An 18,005-nucleotide genomic window follows, 5' to 3' on the forward strand; every position below is an offset into this window, starting at 1 on the left:
AGAAAGAAAGATGGAACCTGCCTATCATTCCCCTCACCTGGATTCACCTGTCTCCTGCGAGCTATGCCTTTACCCTCACTTGTTTTATACTGACCATCTCCCCTCTTTCTTTCCACTTATTGTTTTGCCTTGTTCTACCTCAATACACTGTGTAATGATTTGATCTGTATGAATCGTATGCAAGAGAACTTTTCCCTGTATCTTGGTACATGTGACAATAATAAATCAAAAACCACAAACATCAAGGGCTTGGTTCAGTAGACAGAGCACATACATTCAGCTTGCTCTGCTATACCTGTTTTGGCTTTTAATTCCTTCCTCTTCTGCCCATCCCCATACCTCTTCCCCCTCACCCCTCTCTCCTTCCCCCCTCGATTGCCCTTCCCCCCTGAAAATGGGAAGGAGTAGATAGCTTGTCTCCCACATGTTGGTGATGGTGCTGATGGAAATTCTCATGCCATTGATGTGGCTGCCATGGACCAGTGTCATTCGGCAAGGATCTGCCAGCTTGGGGGGAGACGGTAGGGGCGTGGGTTTGGGAGGAATTACCTTTTAATGGGGAGCGGGAAGACATATGGATGGCATTGGTATCTGACTGCTCTGTGTGAGGGATGGTAAGGGGTGAGGATATGGGCGGTAGTCAGGAGAGAAGTGATTTGGAGGTGAGGTGGAGCAGGAAGATGTATGGGGTGGGGAAATCGTTGGGGTGCATGATGAAGCATATTTGGGGATAGCTTGGAAGGTGTTGGGGTGGGGCAGAAGGATAGAACAGTACAGCACAGTAGATGCCCTTCAGCCCATGATGTTGTGCTGACCTTTGAACCTACTCTAAGAATAATCTAACTCTTCCCTTCCATAAGCCCTCCATTTTTTCTTTCATCCATGTACCTAATTTAGGAGTTGTGTAATGGACTAGATTTGATTAGGGACCTTAAGGTAAAGAAACCTTTGAGGGATAGTGATCATAATATGGTAGAATTCACTCTGCAGTTTGAGAGGGAGAAGATAAAGTCAGATGCACGAGTATTACGGTGAAGAAATTACAGAGGCATGAGAGGAGCTGAGTAAAATTGATTACAAGGGGGCACTAGCAGGGATGATGGCAGAACAGGGATGCCTGTTGTTTCTGGGCACAATTCAGAAGGTGCAGGATAAATGCATCCCAAAGTAGAAGTAGTATCCTAAAGGAAGGATGAAGCAACTGTGGTTGACGAGAAGTCAAAGCCAGTATGAAAGGAAAATAGAGAGCATGTAACATAGCAAAAATTAATGGGAAGTTAGAGGATTGGGCAGCTTTTTAAAAATCAACAGAAGTCAACGAGAAAGCCATAAGGAGAGAAAAGATGGAATATGAAGTTAAGCTAGCCAATAATATAAAAGAGGATGCCAGAAGTTTTTTTTCAAATATATAGTATAAAGAGTAAAACAGGCAAGAGCGGATATTCAACTGCTGAAAAATGCTGCTGGAGAGATAGTAATGGGGGGGGGGGGCAAAGAAATGGTGGATGAACTTAATAAATATTTTGTGTCTTTCTTCACTATGGAAGAAATCAGCAGTATACCAGAAATTCAAGAGTGCCAGGGGGCAGAAGTGAATGTAGTTGATATTACTGAGGAGAAAGAGCTTGGGAAGATAAGTCTCCTGGACGTATGCACCCCAGCGTTCTGAAAGAGGTAGCTGAAGAGATTATGGACACATTAGGGGTGATCTTTCAAAAATCGCTAAATTCTGGAATGGATCTGGAGGACTGGAAAATTGCAAATGTCACTCCACTCTTTAAGAAGGGAGGAAGACATGGAAAAAAGGAAAGGCTAGTTAGCCTGACTGTAGTGGTTGGGAAGATGTTGGAATATATTATTAAGGATATTATTAAAAATTTCACACATACTGGTAATAATAAATCTGATGCTGAGGATGAGGTTTGAGGGTGCTTGTAGGCACATGTTAAAATAGACTAAAGTCAGCATGGTCGTCTTAAAGGGAAATCTTGCCTGACAAATCTGTTAGATTTCTTTGGGGAAATGACAGGTAGAATAGACAAAGGAGTGTCAGTGGATGTTGTTTACTTGGATTTTCAGAATGCCTTTGACAAGGTGCTGCACATGACACAGCTTTACAAGATAAGAACCTGTGGTATTACAGGAAGGATACTAGCATGGATATAAGATTGGCTGACTGGCAGAAGGCAAACAGTGGAAATAAAGAGGGCCTTTTCTAGTTGGTTGCCGATGACTAGTGGTGTTCCGCATGGGTCCACAGACCGCTATGGAGGCCAAGTGATTGGGCGTATTTAAAATGGATGTTGACAGGTTCTTGACCAATCAGTATATCAAAGGTTACAGGGAAAAGGAAGGAAAAATGGAGTTGAGAGATGATAAATCGGCCATGATGAAACAGCGGAGCATATACAATGGGCCGAATGGCCTAATTCTGCTCCTATGTCTAATGGTCTTGTGCTCTTAAATTTACTCAGACTTGGACAGCAGTCTGTGGCAATGACTCCCACAGATTCCCTACCCTTTGGCTGAAGAAATTCCTTCTCATCTCTGTGCTAAAGGGATGTCCCTATATTCTGAGGCTGACCCTCAAGTCTGAAACTTCCCCCACATCCTCTCTATCTAGGCCTTTCAATATTCAACATTATTCTTCTAAACTCAAGCAATTACAGGCCCAGAGCCATCAAACACTCCTCATATGTTAACCCTTTCATTCCAAAGTCATTCTTGTGAACCACCTCTGGACACTATCCAGTGCCAGTACTTCCTTTAGACAGGGGGCTCAGAATTGCTTACAATACTCCATATGCCTTATAAAGCCTTAGCATTACATCCTTGTTTTTGTATTCTAGTCCTTTCGTAATGACTGCTAACATTGCATTTGCTTTCCTCATGACCAACTCAACATGTAAGTTAACCTTTAGGGAATCCTGCAATAGACTGTCAAGTCCCTTTGCATCTCTGATTTCTAAATTTCCTCCCCATTTAGAAAATAGTTTGTCTTTATTCCTTCTACTGAAGTGCATACTATATTATATCCCTATGCTATATTGCATCTGCCACTTCTTTGCCCATTCTCCTAATCTGTCTAAATCCTTTTGCAAATTCCCTGCTTCCTCAACACCATCTGTCCCTCCTCCTATATTCGTATCATCTGCTAACTTGGCCACAAAGCCATCAATCCCGCCATCCAAATTCTTGATATATAACATGAAAGAAGTGTTCTTAACAGAGACTGCTGAGGAACACCACTAGTCACCAGCAGCCAGACAGAAAGGGCTCCCTTCATTCCCACTCCTTGCCTCCTGCCAGTCAGTCAATCTTCTATCCATGCAAATATCTTTCCTGTAATAGAATGGGCTCTTTTGCAGTAACCTTCTTCACAATCCTGTCTGCCTTTGTCTCTGCTTTGAAGAACCATGTCTCTAGGCCCCTCTGGTCCATAACACTTTTCAGGGCCCTCCCACGCTCTGTAAATCTGGCTTTTACCTAACTTACCAAAGTCAAGTTTATTGTCCTTTAAACATACATGTATACTGTCAAACAAGACAATGTTTCCCTAGACCAAGGTGTAAAACACCGTAGTACACATAACTCACTAAAGTATAAAATCTACAGATGAATCATGCATAAATATATGCACTAAAGTACATAAATATTGTAATGGCTCGAACATTGTACACCATTAACACTTTGAATGCGATGTGGCAGGGAGTTCAGAAGCCCAGTGGCCTGAGGGAAAAATCTGTTTCCCATCCTGACCGCCCTTGTTTTTATGCATCAGAGTCTCCTGCCTGATGGTGAAAAGTCAAAGAGGACGATGGATGGATGGGTGGAATCATTAAAAATACGAAGGGCCCTACGTATGCAGCGCTGCTGATAAATGTTCCCAGTAGGAAGACCCCTATGTATTCTCAGCCACTCTCAGTCTTTTGTAGGGAATTCCAGTCCGATGCTCGGCTGCTCCCACATCAGATGGAAATGCAGCTCGTCAGGACGCTCTCAATAGTGCTCCTATAAAATACAGTTAAGGTGGGGTTGGGGGGGTTGTGCGGGGAGCCGCATTCTCCCTAGGAAGTGGAGGCACTGCTGTGTCTTTTTGTTCAGGGCGATGATATTAAGGGACCAGTTGAGGTCATCTGTGATGTGAGCTCACAGGAAGTTAGTCCACTTACCTCTCTCTACAAAGCAGCCATGCATTTGCAGAGGGGGATGGTTCATCCGCACCTTCCTGAAGTCCACCACAATTTCCTTGACCAAAAATAATAACACCTTGTACCTGCCTTAGTTAAATTCCATGAGAAAAATTCCGTCCCTTGCCGGAAATAAATTGAAAACCATTCTACAATTTGACGCTCCATGAAACATCTCTTGCCAAAAATAAATACAAGCCAGTTCGACAAATTGAGGGATCTCAGAAATTAATATTGTTTATTTAGTAAGTTTGGTAGGAAATGATATCGTCAACTCACTGAGTACAGCGAGACAGTTTAACATACAGAGCATTGGTTAAAATGAGATGTTGAAAGCAATGGTATAAATGCATCTAGAGTATAGTTATTGATACTTAGACAGCAAGGATTTACTGTATAACATGGGCTCCTAATGTCAATGCGACTGAACTATAAAGGTATAGCACAGGGCTGATAATCCAATGGCAACGTTAGCAGTTTTGATGGTAACAGCAGGACAGTGATGGATGTTTATTAGTACTTTGACGGTCTGACTCCATCTTCCTCTTGGATCCCAAGCACCTATGTTCACCACACTGAAGAAACCGTAGGTGAGGTTGATCTCGAATGCCACTTGCGAGAGTGCTGGTAGTTAGGGGTTACTGGGGGAGGGTTGGGCCACCGTCAGCATCTGAGAGGGGTTTCTGTACGGAGTGCTAAGGAGACACAGCAGGTTGTTGAGGCAGAGACTGGTTTAAGTAGTGGCCAGGGGCTGCAAAGGAAAGCCCTGAACTAGGGAAGTGCATTGTGTGTGGGATTTAAAACCAAACAGCTTTGGAGGGTGTGTGTTCAGACCCATATTATTGACAGTGAGCATAAGCATTCATCCATAAACTTCGATTACACAAAAAGTTTTGAATGGTGAGTGGTGGGGCTGAAGTTAAGACTTGGACGGGCCCCATGTTTGCCTCCAAATGTGTGCACCCTTGTAGAGGGTTGTTGTCAACTTTAAGATGGGTGGGGCAAGAAGTTTGTCTCTGAGCATTAAGTACCTGTAGAGACCTTGGCCACTGGTCATATTTGCATTGCAGTTGCAGTCAATGGAACAGACCAGGTAGGTATGAGAGTAACAATCTGCTAACACCTCGCCAGGCTAAGACGCAGAGATCTGTACAGCCCAGGGGGACGTGGACGACAACAACCATGCTGGCCCTTCAACATATCCCTTAGTTTGGATTCATGTCAAGAAGAATCAAAAGGGAGTTTATAAACATCTCTCATTCCCACCAGGAGAAACTTCTCACTCAACATCTCTGGACGCATCATTTAGATCACCCTTTAATCTTCAAAACTCAAAGGGATACAATTGTAATCGTTGCCATCTCCCTGGGGTAGAAACCTCTAGGCCTTTTAGATTTTCACTACCCTTTTCAATTTGACCTCTTACTCAAAACTTGTTCACTTGAGAAGATTATAAGGATATTACTTGCACCAAAGTTATCTGCCTGCTGTTCAAAGTAAAATTACAACAATATCTTTATAATCTTCTCAACTGAGAAAGTTTTGAGTAAAAGGTCGAGATTTCAGCTCCTTGTTAGCGGCGCAAAGATGCGAAATTATGCATTTGCTACACCAATGGGCAAAATACTTGTAACGTCCAGGAAGGTGATATTAAAGGAAATGTTTGCATTGTTAATCCTCTGAGCACTAAACAAAAGGGCAAGATCTTGCTGCCCCCTTTCCCAATCTGTTTATTTTTTTTTTAAGAGTATCTATGAAAAAACTGTTAAGAACAACATCAGACTTTGCGTGGACATACCATAATACCTTGGGGTGCAAACCTATGCCTCACTGGAAGTGACTGAACAGGTAGATAGGGTAGTGAAAAAGACAACTGGTATGCTGGCCTTTATAGGCTGAGGCATTTAATATAATAGAAGAATAGAAGGATGTCCCTTTAGAACAGTGATAAGGAGGATTTTTTTTAGCCAGTGGGCGGTGAATCTGTGATATTTATTGCTGCAGGTGGCTGTGGAGACCGTCATTGGGTATATTAAAGTGGAGGTTCATAGGTTCTTGATTAGTAGGGTATCAAAGAACATGGGGAGAAGGCAGGAGAATGGGTTGGAGAGGGAGAAGAAATCAGCCATGATGGAATGCCCAAGCAGACTCAATGGTCCGAATGACTTGATTCTGCTCCAATGTTTCACGCTCTAGTGGTCTATGAGAATTGTGATGTCACGTTGCAATTGCTAAAAACCACACTTTCAAGTATAATGAGTAACACTGGTCACCTCACCACAGGAAGGAAGTGGTGCATTAGAAATTGTTCCTCAGAGATTCACCAGGATGTTGCCTGAAGGGCTGTAGGTATGAGGCAGCATGGTAGTACCGTGGTTTGCACAATACTTTACAGCACCATCGACCCAGGTTCAATTCCAGCCGCTGCCTGCGAGGAGCTTGGACGTTTTCCACGTGACTGCATGCATTTCCTCGGGGTGCTCCACGGTCCAGAGACGTAACAGTTGGTAGGTTAATTGGTCATTGTAAATTGTCTTCTGATTAGACTAGAGTTGAAATGGGGGATTGTCAGGGCAGCACAGCTTGACAGGCTGGAAGGGCCTTTTCCGTGCTGTATCTCAAATAAATAAACAAACAAATAGGCTGGGTTCATTTTCACTGAAATGAAGAAGGCTGAGGGGTGACCTTGCAAGTATGTATAAAATTATGAGAGGCATAGATCAGGTCACTTTCCCAGGGCAGAGAAGTGAAGAACTAGAGTGTACGGATTGAAGGTGAGAGGGGAGAGATTTGAAGGAGAACTGAGGGGCAAGTACTCACCATGTGAAAAATTTAGAAAGAGGAGACTGAGGAAGTTCTGGAGGAAGATAGTTACAGCATTTAAAAGGTGTTTGGATAGATATTTGTACAGGAAAGGAGTAGAAGCCTAATGAAAATTGGCATTGTGGTTGGCATGGACGAATTGGAGCACAGGATGAGCTTGTGTGGTGTACGATTCTTCTAAAATTTCAGTGTATTCCAGAATTATTGAAGCATAGTTGTGAAAGATGTGAGCAAGTTTTGTGTGTTTTCCTTAGCCACGGGTATGGTGCCGGAGGATTAGAGGGTAGCTCATGTTGTTCCATTGTTTAAAAAAGGCTCCAAAAGTAAACCAGGTAATTACGGGCCTGTGAACCTGACATCAGTAGTAGATAAATTATTGGAAGGTGTTCTGAGAGATTGGATATACAAATATTTGGACAGCCAAGGGCTGATTAAGGATAGTCAGCATGGCTTTGTGCGTGGTAGATCGTGCTTAACAAATCTTGTAAAGATTTTCGAGGAGGTTACCAAGAAAGTAGATGAAGGAAAGGCTGTGGATGTTGTCTACATGGACTTTAGTAAGGCCTTTGACAAGGTCCCACATGGGAGGTTAGTTCAGAAGGTACAGACACTACGTATCCATGGAGAGGTTGTAAACTAGATTCGAAATTGGCTGTGTGGGAGAAGACAGTGGTAGTGGATGATTGCTTATCAGATTGGAGGCCTGTGACTAGTGGTGTGCCTCAGGGATCTGTGCTGGGACCATTGTTGTTTGTTGTCTATATCAATGATCTAGATGATGATGTGGTAAATTGGATCAGCAAGTTTGCTGATGACACTAAGATTGGAGGTGTTGTGGACAGTGAGGAAGGCTTTCAAAGCTTGCAGAGGGATCTGGACCAACTGGAAAAATGGGCCAGAAAATGGCAGATGGAATTTAATGCAGACAAGTGTGAGGTGTTGCATTTTAGAAGGACAAATCAAGGAAGGACATACACAGTAAATGGTAGGGCACTGAGGAGTGCGGAGGAACAAAGAGATCTGGGAGTTCAGATACATAATTCCCTGAAAGTGGTGTCACAGGTAGTCAGGGTTGTAAGGAAGGCTTTTGGCATCCTGGCATTCATAAATCAAAGTATTGAGTATAGGAGCTGGGATGTTATGGGAGGTTGTTTAAGATATTGGTGAGGCCAAATTTGGAGTATTGTGTACAGTTCCTGTCACCTAACTATAGGAAGGATATCAGTAAGATTGAAAGAGTGCAGAGAAGATTTACTGGGATGTTGCTGGGTCTTCAGGAGTTGAATTATAGGGAAAGATTGAACAGGTTAGGACTTTATTCCTTGGAGCGTAGAAGAATGAAGGGAGATTTGATAGAGGTTTACAAAATTATGAGGGGTATAGACAGAGTAAATGTGAATAGACTCTTTCCACTTAGATTAGGAGAGATAAATATGAGAGGACATGGCTTTAGGGTGAAAGGGGAAAGGTTTAGGGGGAACTCCTTCACTCAGTGATGGGAGTGTGGAATGAGCTGCCATCTGACATGGTAAATGTGTGCTCACTCTTAAGTTTTAAGAATAAATTAGATAGGTACATGGAGGAGAGAGGTCTGGAGGGTTATGGACTGGATGCAGGTCAATGAGATTAGTGGAATAATGTTTTGGCACAGACTAGAAGGACTGAATGGCCTGTTTTCTGTGCTGTAGTGTTCTATGATTCTATAAACACAGTGGCCACTTTATTAGGTACCCCTGCTCGTTAATGCAAAACATCGAATCAGACAATCATGTTGCAGCATCTCAATGCATAAAAGCGTGCAGATATGATCAAGAGGCTCACATGTTGCTCAGACCGAACATCTGAATGGGGAAGAAATGGGACCTTTGTGACTTTGTCCGTGGAATGGTTGCTAGTGCCAGAAGAGGTGGTTTGAGCATCTCAGAAACTGCTGATTTCCAAAAAATTTTCATGCACAGCAGTCTCTACAGTTTACATAGAATGGTACAGGAAACAAAAAAAAAAATCCTGTGAGTAGCAGTTCCGTGGGCAAAAACACCTTGTTAATGGGAAAGGTCAGAGGAGAATGGCCTGACTGGTTCAACGTGACAATAACACAAATAACCACACGTCACAACAGTGGTGCCCAGAAGAGCATCTCTGAACAAAACGCATTGAACCTTAAAGTGGATGGGCTACAGCAGGAGAAGACGGAGGATATATACTGAGTGGCTACATAGGTACAGGAGCGACCTAATAATGTGGCACTGAGCAGATTTTCTTCAAGATCACTTATAAACTTGGCTCATGTAGTCCACCTTTCCTGGTTTTTAAACATTTAATACCAGTCTGTATTTTGTAGCAGCAAATTACCTGTGGAAGCTGGGAGCAATTTTTCTCTCTGTTCTGTTAGTTTAGCTTCAAGAGAGCTGTGAAATGAAGAGAGCATGCAAATAGTTGCAATGTGATTTATAGGTGGTGCTCAGAGGATTAAATAGATGCTGCCAAGGAATGGCACACAGGTTGATGAAACAGTATGAAGGAGGAGGCAGCAACCTTGAAGCTACAGCGCAAAGAAATAAAGCACACTTTTCCATGCACAGATGAACTTCAGAAAGCTGAAACACAAGTATTGTACATAAGGAATCCTGTCATGTTATCATTAGCAAATAAGGTGTATCAGAATCATGTTTATCATCACTGCCATACACTCTGACCACTTTATTAGGTACGCCTGTACACCTGCTCGTTAATACAAATACCTAATCAGACCATCATATGGCAGCAACTCAATGCCTAGAAGTATGCAGACAGGGACAAGAGGTTGTGATGTTGTTCAGACCAAACATCATAATGGGGAAGAAATGGGATCTAAATGACTGAAATTGGTGCCAGATGGGGTGGTTAGAGTATCTCTGGAATTGCTGAACCCTTGGGATTTTCACGCTGAGCAGAATCTTGAGATTACAGAGAGTGGTGCGAAAAACAAACAAAGAATTCTAGTGAGTGGCACTTTGGTGGGCGAAAATGCCTTGTAAATGAGCGATGGCAGAGGAGCATGGCCAGACGGTTTCAAACTGACAGGAAAGCGACAGTAACTATGCGATTCAACAGTGGTGTCTCTGAATGCACAATATATCGAACCTTGAAGTGGATGGGCTACAGCAGCAGAAGACCACACTGGGTTCCCAGGTGTGTGAAATAAAGTGGCCGCTGAGTGTATGTGCAGTACAGTGGAGGGAAGCAGCAGCAAACACTGCAGCAACTGTGAGTTGGAGCTGGGCTTCACTGTTACTGATAAGACAGGCTAAACTGGAGCTGTGATGAAAACGAAGAGGACAGCTATTTCCAAGGAAGGAGGGATGGGCAGTCTAGTTCATTCAGGCAATACAGACCCAGGTGATTCAGAGGTTTGGCATGAGATGGAGAACCTTTATTATCTGCCAGTACAGGGATGGCCGAACTCTTGAATGGGCGGATGACTGCAAATGCCCATGGTCTGGGCAATTCCTTGAAGATGGGGGACAGGGGCAGTGTACCAAAAAGAGGGCCGGCTGGCACAATCAGCCAGGCGATGCATCAGCCTTCAGTTTAGACCCCTGAGGATACCATAGGCTGAATGTGAGGGGAGGTGGACTCCTGAAATACAAAGGATGGAGGTTCCCCTACAGGTCAAAACGTGTTGTGCTATAAAACCGCTGTCACAGTTTGCTTCCCGCCTCATGCCATGAATAACAGGACTGTCTGCTGATGTATCGGGTGTTGCTGCCATTGTGCGTGACCTCTAGGTGGACCTGACAGATCATTCACTGACTGGGTGGGCAACTCTTGCCCCTACCTGACCTTTTACTTGCTGATTCTTTCCTCGGCCATCCATCCACTTACGTCCCATCACATGAGGAAATTACAGAAATTGACGCGACCTGTATTTTTTTGTTTGGTCGGTGGGGAAGGGGCATGTCCGTAACAGTGGAACACTCAACACTCCGACTTTGATTCTCATGCTGGAGGCTCTTCCAATGACGAAGCTGTGACATTGGTGAGGCTGCTCTCAGTCTCTGTAACATGCTAACATAACACTGTATTGGAAAATGAAAATCAGTTGTATCTATAAAAGAGATGTCTTGTGCTTGGCACCCAGCTCAAAAAGTTTAATCTTCCTCTTCCTCCTCCATTTCTGTTTTTATCAGGGTCTTGTCAGGGACACTGAAGCATTTCCCGAAGAACCGGACAATGGATTTGTGCAGATGCTGTTTGACTGAGGCTTTCTCCATGAAGTGGCCCTCATCTGGGTATATCTGCAACAGTATAAACAAGATTTGTTGGTGAAGAGCTGGTAAGTCGAGAGGGAGTTATATCATCGCCTGCTCTAACTATACACAAAGAACATAATATCAGTAGATTTGTAAATTGAATTGGTTTAATATTGTCACATTCACTGTGCCTTGCTGAGCAAGGGTGGGGGGAGGGTTGATATCTTTATTGCTGCTTCTGCATCGGAGGGGGTGGGGCTTTGGGGTTGTGATGTTTCTGTCATTGATTCTTTGGGTTTTTTTCTGTTCCGTGGATGTCTGTGAAGAGTAAGAATTTCAGGTTGTAAACTGTACACGTTCTCTGATATTCAGTTGAGTCACTGAACCATAGCATATTGAAAAGTTTTTGTTTGAAAAACCATCCAATACAGATCACTGGAGGCCAAGTGATTGGTTATAATTAATGCAAGGGATAGGTTCTTGACTAGTCAGGGCATGAATGGTTACGGGGAGAAGGAAGGAGATTGGGGCTGACAGGGAAATGGATCAGCCATGATGAAATGGTGGAGCAGACTTGATGGGGCAAATGGCCAAATTCTGCTCCTGTATCTTGTGGTCATATTTCAACACACCAGTACATTGAGGTAGCACGAGGTAATAACAATAACAGAATGCAGAATAAAGTGTTACAGTTACAGAGAAAGTGCAGTGCAAGGGATTCTGCAGATGCCGGAAATTCAAATTAACACAGAGGGTCGGGCAGCATCTATGGAGAAGAATAATTCCCGATCCCGATGAAGGATCCCAGCCTGAAACGTTGACTCTTAGTTCCTCTCCATAGATGCTGCCTGACCTGCTGAGTTCCTCCATCTTGTGTGCAGGTAGACAATAAGGTATAATCCCATGGTGAAGTGGACTGTGAGGTCAAGACCTCATCTTTTCATCTGAGATGCCCATTCAATAGTCTTATAACAGTAGTGTAGAAATTGTCCTTGGGCCTGGTGGTATGTACTTTAGTATCTTCTGCCATCTGGGACGGGGTAGAAGAGAGAATGCCTAGGGTGGGTGATGTTTTTGATTATGTTGGCTGCTTTACTGAATCAGCAAGGGCTATAGACACGGGGAAGGGGGGCTGAGCAGTGTCCACGACTCTTGAGTTTCTTGAGGTTTCGGACAAGGCAGATGCCTTTACCAAGCTGTGATTTGAACAGATAGGATGCTTACTATAGTGTATTGATAAAAATTGGTGATGACCAACGTGGACCTGTTGAATTCCTGAGGAAATTACGGTGCTGGTGAGCTTCCTTGTCTGAGACATATACAGTATGTTGTTGGACCAGGGCAGGCTGCTGTTGACACTTACTCTTGGAAAATTGAAAGTTCACTAATTTGACACAGTTAAAAGTATCCCAAAAGAACATTCAAAAACAACATGCCACCAGTGGATGCTTTGGTCCGGCTGAGCTAACTTGGCTAAATCAATGGAAAATGACTCGTAGGGGTAGCAAGGAGCAGAAATTTATCAAGGGAGCTTCAAGACTCAAGGCCGAAGTAAGTGTAAAGAAAATTAGTGTAAGCTCAAGTTGTGAATCCAAGGAATATTATGGTTTGAACTCAACTATGTGGAGGATGGAAGAGAGTCCTACTGAAGAGATTCTGGAGCAGCAAAAAGAACTTCACCCTTTTAAGAATAGGGGATCACTGAGTTATTAAATGGGAGAGCAACAGAGGTCATTTGGCAGACTGACAGTATCAAAATGTAGCAACAAGAGTCCCACTCCTCCCCTCAACCTCTCAGATCTGTATTGTTCCTAAGACCAACTCAAATCTGGAAGTTAATTTTGACTCCAGTTCCTGATCATGCATTCCACTTGTTGATAGAAAAGTAGATTGCCTTCATTGGTAAATTATTGTCAGTCTGAGCCCTGCAGCTCTGGAAAAACCTTTCTCACCATTTAGTCCATGTAAATCTTTGTGGTTGTAAATGCCTCTATCAGATCCTACAAGAGTCACAGAGCTATACAGCAAAGGAAAGAGGACCTTTGGCCTGACTTGTTTGTACCAGCCAACTTGCCCGAATTAATCCCAATTATCTGTGCATTGTTTATTCCTCTGCACGGTTGCTGACCGAGCTGCTGAATTTCTTCAGCACTTTGTTTGTGTTGCCCTGGTTTCTAGCATCCGAATTTTTGTGTTTGTGATTGTCTGTGCAAGGCCCATATCCCTTTAAATCTTCCCTATCCTTGTAACACGTAGCAAACTGGTCACCTCTTTTATCCTCTATCCTGGTGGTGCTGCCACATTCAGAAAACCTTAAGTCTAGCTCTCCCATTATTTTCACTTCCGCCTTTCTTTTTTCACCGCTTCAGATAAACTTGCCAAACTTTTCATCAATCTGTTGTTTTTATGCTCATTTCTGTATTTATTGTTGTAATTATTATTCCACAGTTCACTCTTTATTTTGTGAGCTTCACGTAAGCAAGAAATTTCATTGCTCTCTTGTATGTGTGACAATAAACTAAACTGAATCTGGATATTGAAATGCTTTTAACTTTCATATTTCTACCCACCCATACTATCTACTCTGGCAGCTTGTTCAATATATTCACCACGTTCTGTGTGAAAAGTTGCCCCTCAGATCTCTTTTAAATAATTCCCCTCTCACCTTAAAGTTATGCCCTTGAGTTCTGGACTCCCCCCACAAGCCTTTTCCACTTCAAGGGGAATAACTCCGGTCTCTCTGATTTCTGTTGTGTTACTGACAAAGTAATCCACAGGCTGGAGAACGGGAGTTCAAAGGAGTGGATGAAAGTAAACTGTGGGAGCTATGTGAGAGGGAAGGATGAGATTCATCTTGGAGTAGGTGAAAAGGTCGACACAACATTGTGGGCTGAGGAGCTGTACTGTTCTATGTTCAAATTTTACCCCAGTGGCAGTCTGAGGGGGGGATTGAGTCTCTTTAAAAACAAGCCTTTAAATACAAAGCAGTGATTCTGTTAATCATGCCAAGGTAAGGTACCTGTAAAGAATAGTTGGCCTTTGCATTGATTAAGTGGGTTATTAGGTCTGCCGTATGCTGGAAGTGGACAGTTTCTGAAAAAGAAAGAGAAAGCGTTCAGGTAAAAAGGGGATAATCTTAAACGTACAAGAGTTCAAACAGTGGAAGTAAACAGCACTCAAAGAGAAAATGAGTATCAAGAATGATCTACAAAGCGAAGTGTTTACAGACTTGCGGGAACAAAAGGAGGGAAGAGTCGAGGAAATGCCCTCTGATTTAGGTAGGGATCATAAGCTGATCTAAATGTGTGGGACAGGTCCAGAGCTCAGTGATTAGGGCGAGGGGAGGTTTGTAGCATGTGCTGAGCCTTGATGAGCTTGTCTGTTTCAGCTGTGATACACAGGTTGAAGCTTAAAAACTGAAACTTAACTGCTTCAGTTTCCTGCTCCTTTAAACTAAATGAAAAGAATATTTTCCCACTAACAGGTGAAATAAAACTATTTGGGGGTATTGGAGTATACTCGAGAAAATCTGCTTGTCTGACACAACCAAAGTTGCAAAGTTGCCAGACTATTACTGTTGTATATTGTTCAGTCTTGTAACTCTCTTTATTAGCTTCCTCCTTTTCCCACCAGTTTAAACATGAAGTGTTTCCTCGTATCATACTCTTATTATAATCCTTATTGATTTATTTAGAGATACAGTATTGATAATGACTGGGGTCGCTAAAGATGTTGGCCAAAAGAAGGCAACTTCCATAGAATTTGGCAAGAACAATCACGATCACAGACCATGATCTCCTGTGTGATTTGACATGGCACATGATGATGATGATGATGGTAACAGGCCATTCTGGCCCAACAATTTTGGGCCTCCCAATTTCACCCATGTGACCAATTAACCTGCTAAACCGTACCTATTTGGAATGTGTGAGGAAAGCAGCAGGAGGACGGCCATGCAGTCACGGGGAGAGTGTATCAGCTCCTTACAGACAATGGCTGGAACTGAACCTGGGTCGCTGATGATGTAATAGTGCTATGCTAACTGCTGTGCTTCCATGCTGCCCTAATAATGGGTTCCTTTACTACCCAATGTCAACACTACAAAATTACTTAATGGACAAACATGACGGGTACAAGCTTCCTCCCCTGAAGTGGAAGTAAATCACGATTCCTTCATCAAAACTGTATCCAAATCCTGAAACCTCCTCAAGCGAGACTTTCACCACCACTTGTGTGAATGCAGTAATGGCCTGAAATGTCCCAGTCTCCGCAAACATGTATTTAAAAAAAAAATCATTTTGAACAAGTAGTTCATCTTTCATATGGTGAAAGAATGGATCGACTAGGCTTATACTCATTGGAATTTAGAAGATTGAGGGGGGATCTTATTGAAACATATAAAATCCTAAAGGGATTGGACAGGCTAGATGCAGGAAGATTGTTCCCGATGTTGGGGAAGTCCAGAACGAGGGGTCACAGTTTGAGGATAAAGGGGAAGCCTTTTAGGACTGAGATTAGGAAAAACTTCACACAGAGTGGTGAATCTGTGGAATTCTCTGCCACAGGAAACAGTTGAGGCCAGTTCATTGGCTATATTTAAGAGGGAGTTAGATATGGCCCTTGTGGCTAAAGGGATCAGGGGGTATGGAGGGAAGGCTGGTACAGGGTTCAGAGTTGGATGATCAGCCATGATCATACTGAATGCTGGTGCAGGCTCGAAGGGCTGAATAGCCTACTCCTGCACCTATTTTCTATGTTTCTATCTTCTACCCTGTACTCGAACAAAGTGTTCATCTTATGGGCTTTTCTCTTTGGAGTGAAGGAGGATGAGAGGTGATTTGATAGAGGTTTACAGTGGTATGCAAAAGTTTGCGCACCCCGGTCAAAATTTCTGTTATTGTGAATAGCTAAGCGAGAAAGATGACACATTTCTTTAATATTTTGAGCAAGAAAACTTTTTTATTTCCATCTTTTATAGTTTCAAAATAATCAAAAAAGGAAAAGGGCCCGAAGCAAAAGTTTGGGCACCCTGCATGGCAGTACTTAGTAACACCCCCTTTGGCAAGTATCACAGCTTGTAAACGCTTTTTGTAGCCAGCTAAGAGTCTTTCAATTTTTGTTTGGGAGATTTTTGCCCATTCTTCCTTGCAAAAGGCTTCTAGTTCTGTGAGATACTTGGGCTGTCTTGCATGCACTGCTCTTTTGAGGTCTATCCACAGATTTTCGATGATGTTTAGGTTGGGGGACTGTGAGGGCCATGGCAAAACCTTCAGCTTGCACCTCTTGAGGTAGTCCATTGTGGATGTTGAGGTGTGTTTAGGATCATTATCCTGTTGTAGAAGCCATCCTCTTTTCATCTTTGGCTTTTTTACAGACTGTGTGATGTTTGCTTCCAGAATTTGCTGGTATTTAATTGAATTCATTCTTCCCTCTACCAGTAATGTTCCCCATGCCACTGGCTGCAACACAAGCCCAAAGCATAATCGATCCACCACCATGCTTAATAGTTGGAGAGGTGTTCTTTTCATGGAACTCTGCACGCTTTTTTCTCCAAACATACCTTTGCTCATTGCAGCCAAAAAAGTTCTATTCATAAGGTTCAAAGGATCACCTAAAAAAGCCTGATGCGTTTTGGAAACAAGTCCTGTGGACTGATGAAGTTAAAATAGAACTTTTTGGCCGCAATGAGCAAAATTAATAGGTGAATTGGTCACATGGGAGTAATTAGGCTGTGCGGACTCATTGGGCTGGAAAGGCTTTTTTTTATCAAGCTGTATCTCTAAAAATAAATAAATAAAATTAATTCCTTCCTTACTCTCAAATCTCTTGATTCTTTTACTGTCTGGAAGGAAACAATCTCTGTGTATTCAGGAAAGCAGTACTGTGGTTTGGGTTCTGGACTGGTATGGGAAGGAGCCATAGACAATGCTGAAGGACGGAAGGATCGGGACTTGCTTTTGGAGCTCATCGGAAGAGGGACAGAAACTCGGCAAAGGGAGCATCACTGATGCATTAGTGGGGGGCTAGGGTAGGACCACAATCTTCCTTGGACGTTGGGTTAAATAGTGGGAGGAACATTCCTGTCACTTCTTGTCAAGGTGGGCAGCATCTGTGAAAGCCTCTTTCACCCTGCCAGTTCATCTCCAAACGTTACATTATGGTGAGATGCTTCCAACCCACCTAAACTCCATATAGGCTTATCCTAACCAAACTCCCCTCGACAAGTGATTTCCCCCTCCAAGGAGTCAGCTTAGTTGGTAAGACAATTGTACAGTTCACTATTTTTGATGGGATCATATAACCATGGACACTTACAGTACAGTAGGAAGAAACTCTGAAGACTCTATTAAAGAGCTTCTAGTGGCACATATGGCAGAGGTGCTTCCTTACAGCTCCAGCAACTCCAGTTCAATCCTGACTTCTGGTGCTGTCTATGTGGAGTTTGTATGTTCTCCTTGTCACTCTAGGTGCTCTGGTGTGGTACTGTAGCGTAGTAGTTACTGCATTGCTTTACAGGGTTTGATTCTTGCCACTGTAAGGAGGTTGTTTCTTGTCTTCATGATTGTGTGGGTTTCCTCTCGCATTACAAAGGCGTAGTAGGTTGTGAGGCATGTTATGCTGGTGCTGAAATCATGGAGACACTTGTGGACTGCCCAGCACAATTCTGATTTGATTCAACACAAATGATGCATTTCACTGTATGTTTGCGAGGTTTCTATGTACGTGTCAAATGAAGTTGACCTGTTATCTCCTTATCTTT

The 18,005-nt window shown here is 43.0% G+C and overlaps 1 protein-coding gene across 5 annotated transcripts in view; it reads right to left on the reverse strand.

The window, feature by feature from the left end:
* Window positions 1-4,407: 4,407 nt before the first annotated feature.
* Window positions 4,408-18,005, reverse strand: part of dpp6a (dipeptidyl-peptidase 6a) — a 1,586,533-nt gene continuing 1,572,935 nt past the window's right edge. For 4 of the 5 annotated variants that reach the window (XM_063044436.1, XM_063044438.1, XM_063044435.1 and 1 more), the window contains exons 25-26: window positions 14,265-14,338; window positions 4,408-11,290 (exon numbers count right to left, since the gene is read on the reverse strand). In XM_063044436.1, the coding sequence (XP_062900506.1) occupies window positions 11,144-11,290; window positions 14,265-14,338 (221 nt within the window). In that variant the 3' untranslated portion in view covers window positions 4,408-11,143. The remainder of the gene's footprint in view (window positions 11,291-14,264; window positions 14,339-18,005) is intronic. The other variant, XM_063044439.1, reaches the window with a different exon arrangement.

Source organism: Mobula hypostoma, chromosome 3 (genome assembly GCF_963921235.1).
Source record: "Mobula hypostoma chromosome 3, sMobHyp1.1, whole genome shotgun sequence".
Classification (NCBI taxonomy): domain Eukaryota; kingdom Metazoa; phylum Chordata; class Chondrichthyes; order Myliobatiformes; family Myliobatidae; genus Mobula; species Mobula hypostoma.